The sequence below is a fragment of the Dysidea avara genome, chromosome 3 (assembly GCF_963678975.1).
Source record: "Dysidea avara chromosome 3, odDysAvar1.4, whole genome shotgun sequence".
NCBI lineage: Eukaryota > Metazoa > Porifera > Demospongiae > Dictyoceratida > Dysideidae > Dysidea > Dysidea avara.
Window position 1 is genome coordinate 24180144 of NC_089274.1, and position 8997 is coordinate 24189140.

At 39.3% G+C, this 8997-nt stretch overlaps 1 protein-coding gene across 2 annotated transcripts; it reads left to right on the forward strand.

Moving 5' to 3' along the window:
* The first annotated feature begins 1844 nt into the window (after positions 1–1844).
* LOC136250378 (myotubularin-related protein 9-like) lies at positions 1845–8984 on the forward strand. 2 transcript variants are annotated; one of them, XM_066042583.1, is made up of 16 exons: positions 1845–2102; positions 2828–2978; positions 3177–3264; positions 5092–5161; positions 5423–5551; positions 6066–6222; positions 6391–6495; positions 6544–6672; positions 6893–6995; positions 7556–7688; positions 7807–7891; positions 7948–8017; positions 8083–8182; positions 8240–8376; positions 8731–8822; positions 8878–8984. In XM_066042583.1, the coding sequence occupies exons 1-15, from the start codon at positions 1950–1952 to the stop codon at positions 8792–8794; spliced, it is 1674 nt and encodes a 557-aa protein (XP_065898655.1). In that variant the 5' UTR covers positions 1845–1949; the 3' UTR covers positions 8795–8822; positions 8878–8984. The 2 variants fall into 2 exon arrangements, with proteins under 2 accessions (XP_065898655.1, XP_065898654.1); XM_066042582.1 differs by having other exon boundaries at positions 8731–8902.
* The last annotated feature ends 13 nt before the right edge of the window (positions 8985–8997 follow it).

An 8997-nucleotide genomic window follows, 5' to 3' on the forward strand; every position in this document is an offset into this window, starting at 1 on the left:
AATGGTTATACCAGTTTCTGTAGGAGTACCTACCTGAGCCAACATTGCAGCCACATTCTCAGTGTCTATATTATCGCCTGTATGCAATATTATGATATGCAATACTAAGTACTACAGCTATTTTGAAAATACCACAATACCGTTTGTGCAATATTATTGTAGCTATTTTCTAAATTTCTACATAATTTTTGTATAAGACATTGCATTGATTGAGTATACAGACTGTGCCTTTACCCGTATTTAATCATAATCAGTCATAATAATTATAATTGCTAAGTGAAAAACCATAATGACTATGCTAAAGAAGCCTTAATTATTATTATGTATTATTCAGCACTTTATGTGACTACAGGACTCGATACAGACACTAGAGAACTGGACCTGAAGATCTGAAAGCAACTTGTGCTACAATTATATGTCAGTATCTTATTTGGATATTGTACAGGGGCGTAGGGAGGGGGGGTTCCGGGGGGTTCAGGAACCCCCCTGTAAAATTTAGACTTCTGCAAGCAGGATCCTAACACACCATTTAGTTTGGCAGGACAAAATGAGTGAGCAGTATAGTGTAATGGCACAGCACAACAATTGATAAAACTTACATTCATCTCTCAGGGAAGGATTTACAGAGGTAACATGAGCCCTCTTCAAAATTGTTAAAAAGATCGATATACTCTAATAGAGCAGTCAGGTATACTCTAATAGAACATGCATGTAAATATCCATGTCCATGAAGTTTTTCAGACATTCAAACATTAAATGCAAAACTTAGCATGACCTTATACTGCTATAGCTTTGGTGAGCAGTGTTTAAACATATAGAGCTCCAGTAATTTATCACTTGTGTTATGCAAAATGAATTCATGCTATGCATATTTGTATAGTTATATTGTTTTGATTGTCATTTGTATCAGTGGATTCATGGCCCCTATACCACAGTGAGATATAACCATCACTTACAGATTACTATATGTGTCTCTATGTGTTATGCTGTCTGTTTCCACTAGGTGACTTTATCTAGTACTACCTTCATCCCAGGGGCACTTAATGCATCATAATGTACTTTTTGCATAAAATATAGCAATTTGCTGAGTTTTGATTTATTAAATTATTGAAAGTCGCTCAGCAGCTGGGGGCTGCACCCCCAGACCCCTGCTTCTAGTAACTCAATGCTGCTGCTGGAACCCCCTTTCAAAAAATCCTGGCTACGCCCCTGTTGTAGGCCCATAATAATACACTAAATAATCTTGATTGATAATATATCATTTTGTTTCTCTTACCAGACATGGCAATAATTGCAATTATCGCACAGTCACCTTGTCGCATTAATTGCAAGTAGAAATTACCAGTAGCTACCACCCAAACCTACACTGTTGTCAAAAAAACTAATCAAAGATATGGCGGGCATCAAGTCATCAAGATAATTGATGGATCATTAGAACACGCAATAGGTCTACACTATTGCCTATTGTGACTAGGTGCTAAAACCCACACTATCAACTGGGGCTGGGTATCTTTAAGTAGCTAACATGAAGATGTTGAAATATTGCCCAACCCTACTACAGTGCATGTGCTCCAATGCTTGAACAAAATTTTTAACTGAAACTGATTAGCTAGTTATTCCCACTTGCAGGCTAAGTTTCGCACCTCTTCAGGAATGGTATCCAATTCAGTCACTGAGATTTCCAGGAAGGGCCTTAGCTGAAACAAGTTAGATCATTAATAGGAAGAGTTTTGATCATACGCTAGTCAGAGTAGCAAGAGTTCATAGAGTCTCGTGATCAGTATTAGAATCGCATAATTATGTGGATATCACTTGTGTATTTACTGATGTAACCGGGAATGGTATCCTAGTGGGCCAAGCTGATCACGAGACTATAGTTTATCACGTGTTAGGCAAGGGTGCCTGTCCACGGACCTCGCTACGTATTCGAGTGTGTTGCTGATGGATGGATGGATTCCATCGATGTTATTACACACCCGATAGTGGATCATGTCAAGCTACAGTGTAATGGCAGCGTGAATGAGGTGTTGGAAGGTACTTTGTGCATCAGCGCCTTCCACCTCATATTTTCTACCCGACGACAGAACATGAAGGATATTACGGTGAGACGTTGTTGTCTTTTACGTGAGTAGTTTTAAAAGGTTGATGGCATGCACATGGTACGCGAGAATATTCGATTGTGGTAAACGATTTGACTACAAGGGGGTGTCACTCAGGCTCTTGCTGTAGGTCGATCTGCGACCGCGGTTAAACTCTAAGTCAACGGTCAAGGCCACAAAATAGCTCTTACAGTGGGTCAAGGGTTAAGATGATACAGAAGGTTCGAAACTCACAATTGAAAACTATACGTAGTTATTATCAAATTTACTGGATTATACGTAACTCACAAGAAGTACGGATCTCCAAGAAGGTGTTTTAAAGCTCCAACAGGCATTTCGCCGTAATTATAATAATTTTTCTCTCCCAGCTGCTGGTAGCACGCACTAAGAAAATACTATACTAGGTTACAAGTGCAGGTGTGTATAAGAAAATAGAAATAAGTGGAGGTCAAAATTTCGACAAGGAATGCTCAAGTCACAGGTCAAATGCAATAAACGCTGGTGTTTATGCATTAAGCACTTCCTTTTAATGCGTCATCTCTACTTTAGTCTCTCACATAGACCACTACTTTGTGTGTGGGAAAGAACCCATACACATTACGAGAGTCAGACCACTAATTTGTGTGTGGGAAAGAACCCATACACATTACACAAAGGAAAAGGTAGTGGGTAATTCTTCTTAATCTGCTGGTAGTGGCAGTTTATGAGTGCACATCTTCATTTGATAGGTGCTTCATACTGGGATAGAGACAGTGGATAAGAAATCAGCTCCTTTGTTGTGTTTGAAGCTGAAAGATTTTCGTGTACTCAACTTTGAGATTCCTGATGCCGAGGTTTGCATCAGTGTGGCTGATTCCTTGATTGTGTTATCTCAGCCAGGTACTGGGTATAGTATATTGTAATACATGTGTAGTACATGCGTGCAAGTGAGATAGATAATTGAACACACATGTGCGTAGTTCATTGTTATGTTGTTTTGTTTGTAGAGCCTAAGCTTCATTGTGTATGAGCATATTTCTAGGCTAAATGTAAATGTTCTCTTTGGTTGAGTGGTACTTACTTATGATTTGTTCACAGAGCGGATTGACAAACTTCATCCATTCTCCTTTTATGTTCCTGTTGAGGATGATATACACCAACACAAATATGAACCAGAGACTGTCCAGTAAGTGTGCTTATTATACTGTGTAAAATATTGTGTGGTATATTTTAATTTGATTTTTACTGTCTGTGGTGTTGTTGTTTTCTGTGCTTTTTCTCAAATACACATTGTAATGTGTAACCATCACAGCAAAAACCTTCCTATTTTAATTTCATTCTCTTACAGTGTGGGGTACCGAAGTTTTATCCTGTTGTGGTACAGTCACATATAAGTTTACAGAAACTTGTGAGATATCTCTGCTGGTATTGGCAACAAGCCAGTTGCAAACCTTGTTTTAAGGTGGTGCTGAAGTAATTATGTGAAGCCGTACAATGCCCATTTGTCATGATTAAAATTAGCCCACACACTTAATTAGCTATTTTAGGGTGGTGGAGAACTCTGCTTATGAACCATGTAGTCTACGTTTAAAGGGTTCTTATGATAGCCTGTAATGTTGTAGCTTAGCATGCCAAGTTTAGTGAAATAAACTGCTTTAATTTTGCGGCTATTAAACTCTGAACTTACGAGCTGATTTTAATACTAACTCACCCCATAAACAACCTAACGCTATGCCGCCTTGGCTCTTATGGTTTCTCACTTTGCAGAACAACTCTATGGAATCCTTTTTAACAATAACAACGTGGAAACTGGTTAAAATACAAACCCGCATTTTTCAACATGTGATATCACGCCCGTCAACAGCGATTTGCGAAGAATCGTTCCATAGCCCTGTAAAGAAACACTTCACCAATGCCTCTGCCAAATTTTGAGGGTCTATGGTACATAAATATGGAGTTATTTCAAGAATTGTGAGACAGTGTAACTGGCCAGGGTGCGCTCTGTATAAAGCAGTAATCACGTAATGACAGCTGGTGTTCACCATGAAGTTACCAGAGTTTTGACAAGGTGATGAAATTAGTACATGAATATCGTTACTTGTATCAGCAATAGTAGCCTGACAGTCTGATAGAGCTGGTTCTTTCAATATTTCGAAGCATTCTACTAGTTTTCCGTGTTTCTTTTCGTGCATGGCCACAAACATGATGTCCCATTAGCCTTGTAAGGCTTCATTTGATTACTTCAGTCTTGCAGCTTTGTTCTAACACCCTGTTCACACTACCTTCTAACCTGGGTAGAGCACAGCACAGCTCAAAACAAATTGCAATTGAGGCAGCTGAACCAGGTCCAGCACAGCATAACAAGGAGATGTGGGCTGGCACGGGTTGACCCAGGATTGGATACAGTGTAAACGCATTCCGAGCTGGCCAACTCAGGTTAACAATATAACTTGCTTCACACAGCAAGTATATTCTTTGCTCTAAAGCTGTTCTTCAAAATTGCTATAACATACCGGACTTCTGGTAGACTTTTGTGACAGTCCTGGCAAAAGGAGCACCCACTAGCTTGAACATGGTGGCTATAACATTGTACAACTTATTTCAGGTGGTTCTACACTTCCTCGCTACAATTCTAGCGCCTTTTTTATTAAGTGCTCGTGCATTTGTTTTAGCTAGTTATTGTTCAGTGCTTGCACTATCGAGCTCCTGTCAGATGTAGTAAATGTGAACAAGTGCCAACCCGAGTTCAATAACCCAAGTTGAAAACACTGGCTAACCCAGGATAGTGTGAACAGAGTGTGAAATACATTGAAACCTCAATTTGACTACCTCATTGCTTTAATAATGAAAATAGCTGGCCATGTCAAGTAGTTCCCCGACATAGCAAATTTGTGTTTCGTGACCTTATCGATTAAACTGCCATGTCTTTGGGACACACTTTTTTCCCCAGTACACTATAGTACCCTTGCTGGCCTTTATTTGGGACTGTCTACAGCAATTGATATTTGCACAGGGAGATGTTCACCAGATGGGGTTGTGATAATGAAGCGATGAGGATAACTGATGTCAACAAGGGATACAAGGTGATGTCCTTGTGTGTAGTATTAGGTGGTGATTGTGTGAGCAGTAGCCATTCTTTAAATGAAACCTGCTTGTCTCAAATGAACCTCTGAGCTTCTGTCTACTTCCTTATTGTAGATATGTACATAATGTATGGTGTGTGTGTGCGTGTGCGTGCATAATATACTTCAACACATAGGTTTGTACAGCTCTGTATGTGTGCATGTGTAGTATTGCACACATTTGTATGCATGTGTGTATTATGTGATGTCTTATGGGTGCAGGTGTGTGAGTCATACCCAGAACAGTTAATAGTACCCAAGGCTATTGGGGATGAAATAATTACGAAGAGCTCCTTATTCAGACACCATAAAAGATTTCCAATTGTGTGTTACTATCATCAGAATATGAAGGTAGGTTGAGCATGGCAGTTTGCCATGTGTATCTTATTTAATGCACACCAGGACTTGAGTTTGACTATATTTTAGTAGTCATTACTCATTGGAAATGTGTGCAACAGTAAATGGTCTACTGCGACCCACTAAGAGTTTTCTATATAGTGCTCTCCGTGGTACTAGTTCTGACCAACATAACTCGCAAAATATTCTAATAGAGCATTCATCTGTTGAATAAATAATCTGATTGAAAGTACACTAGGAGTTAACCACTATTCAGGGTGTTTTATGAAAATTTAACGTTAGGGTTTACATGTGAACTTTGGTTTGGTTTTTTTTTTACACATGACTTTACATTCCTGTACACAGAAATGGACTCCTCATTCAGTATCATTTACTTAGAATATAAAATGAAAGTGCAGTATCATACCCATAGAAGTATATAGTAAAGAAATATTGAATTCTCTATTTTATATACTCTTGCTGTTAACCAAGAGATGTGTACTAACTGGTTGATGTGGTATTATTGCAGACTAGCCTGTTGAGGTCTGGACAACCAAAATGTGGTACGTCACAGAACCGCTGCTCAGAAGACATACAACTACTCAACAGCTTTCTGACCAATCGTGGCCGTGGTAAAGTCCTGGATATGCGCTCATCAGCTGTCCTACAGCAACATATCAGCAAAGGTAGCCATCTTAATGAGTTGTATAGTGAAACATGCTCAATATGGGGGCAATGATTTTTTTTGTGTTTATAAAATGTGAGTGTTTGTACTTAAAATGTTTTCCCTTTTCATTTGTTAATTGTGGTTCTGGCGGTGTCTCTTTTTAAAAACTCTGTTAAACAATTTAAAGGTGGGGGCACAGAACCTCCGATGCATTATCCACAATGGAAGCTGATGAGTGTTGACGTTCCTCCTGTACCCAGCCTGTTGCAGTCCCTGCAGAAACTCATTGATGGTTTGTTCAGAACATCATAGTTGGTGGCGTTACTGGTTTGTTATGCAGCATGCCAGGATCCCTCCATTTCATCGGGTGGCGGCTGGTTGAATAAACTTGAGGCTAGCGGCTGGTTGAGTCATGTGACATCGTTATTGCTTGTTGTTTCAACTATAGTACATGAGATTAGTAATGAAGGTATGTCTGTCTGTATGTATGTAATGTGTTGAATTTTGTGTGTGTTTGTGATGCATGCATTTGTGTGTGTGTGTGTGTGTGTGTGTGTGTGTGTGTGTGTGTGTGTGTGTGTGTGTGTGTACTGCTGATGGTATGTGTGCAAGCACTCATGCACATCTCTATGTTCCAATAATGTGCTTACTTTGTCATTGCTGGTGACAGTGTTTTTCCTGCTAATTAGGTAACAGCGTACTGGTTCATGGTGCTAGCGGTCGTGACCTCACCTTATTGGTGACATCACTGGTTCAGGTCTTGTTGGATCCTCACTGTCGTACCACCACAGGGTGAGTTACCATTGTGGAATATAATTGTGTACAGTTTTGGTGGCATTGTTAAAATGAAGAATTTCCTAGAAAACTAAGCACCTTTGCAAAACAAAGTACATCTTAATCCTTACACGAATCACGAAGTGTAATAGAAAAGGCCAATGATACCCAGCAATCACCACCATTTGCTGGCTTGTACTGCAACTGTTGGGGTTCTCCATATAAATCTACGTGATTAAAGTAATACTTTAAGTAGTGTCTAAAACACTTCCACCCTCCTCCAAGTTTTACACAATTCAGATTAGTCAGGAGCTTTATTGAAGCCCACCATTTGGATTGCTCTAATAGAGCATGCAGAGAGAATTCCTTGTTCTTAAAACTTGTATAACATAGGCCTACTGTTTATGTTAATGAAAAAGGAGGAAATCGAAAGCCTTGGTTTGTAAACTACTGGTGCTAGAGGCCAAGAGTGAAATGACATGCTAGGTGTGTATTTGACTCCATTACTGCCACTAATTCTAGTTAGCATTTCAGCCATAGAGAGATAGTTATTGTGTGATCTTGTTGTAATGTGGTAGGTTTATCGGGCTTATTCAGAGAGAGTGGTTAGATGCTGGTTATCAGTTCAGCCTCCGACATGGTCACACCATCTTGTCTACTAAGAAGGATCAAGCACCGGTGTTCCTACTGTTCTTGGACTGTGTTTATCAGGTGTGTGTGTGTCTGTGTGTGTCTGTGTCTGTGTGTCTGTGTGTGTGTGTGTCTGTGTGTGTGTGTGTGTGTGTGTGTGTGTGTGTGTGTGTTTTAACTTAACTTTCTTACTGCACAGGTCACTAGACAGTATCCTTGTTCCTTCCAGTTCAACCAGCTGTTCCTGCATAACCTGTTTGTACACTCTTACTACTCCAGCTATGGTAATTGTATACATGCAGCAGCAGTGCCCTACTTCGTGTACATGTGGTTTATACAGGTACTTTTCTGTATGACACTCCCAGAGAAAGACGGAAACTAAAACTTGATGAGAAAACCCAATCACTCTGGTAAGAATGTTTGTGTTTTGTACTCAGCTTGTAAGGTTATCTAATGTCTTATATATTTTATATAGGCATTACCTCAGTAATGATAAGGTGATCCACACGATGCTCAACCCCCTGTATACATACAATGACTCGATACTAATACTGTCTCTTGTACCTCAGAACATAGTATGTCCGTGTGGTGCTTATTTTTGTGAGGTGTACTATACTAGTTGTTCTTTGCAGGTTTTGTGGAATCACTGCTATTTACCTAAAGTTGATGTGCTTGAGGCTAACAACGCTATCTCATCCACAATTTCTGCAATGGAAACACTGATGGGCAAGAATGAAAATTTGTTAGGAAAAGTGGAGGCACTGCAAAAGTAAATTGAATAAGACGTCGGTAGATAAAGTTCCTATCATAAGTTCCGAATCCATAACAGGAGGCTTTAACTCTTGTTATCAAACCTGTAAAACCTGACATAATTACATCAAGAGTTCTAATGTAAAGTAGCAAGGGTATGCAATTAAATATAAACTTTTGATTTCACAAGCCTACGCAGGGTTGAAACCTGGTCTGGTTGTCTGGGTCACATTTTGACTTGATCAGCCTGGTCTCGTCTTTTTTTCTCATCTGCTTGACCCAGATTCTGCATTTTATTGTGTGTGTTGATTATGGTATGCATGGTAACAATGGAAATGTATCTATATATACTTCTTTGTCTTCCTTGTTTTAGAGAATTAAAGTCTTTACAAGCTGTTGCTATGCAGAAACTACAGACCAAGAGTACAGTATTCTAAACACATGAATAATGATGGACCGGACCAAGTTAATGATATTTTTATCAAAAGTAATTTTATTATTTTGTATTTTTTTTCATTAGAAAAATTACTTGCTGTTGTAAGGTATATAGTCTACTGAAGCACTGACACTGCCCTTGTTAACTTTTTGTGGAAGAGGTATTGTGTGGTGCCATCTTACAAGTTAAAAGAGGCAGTACACT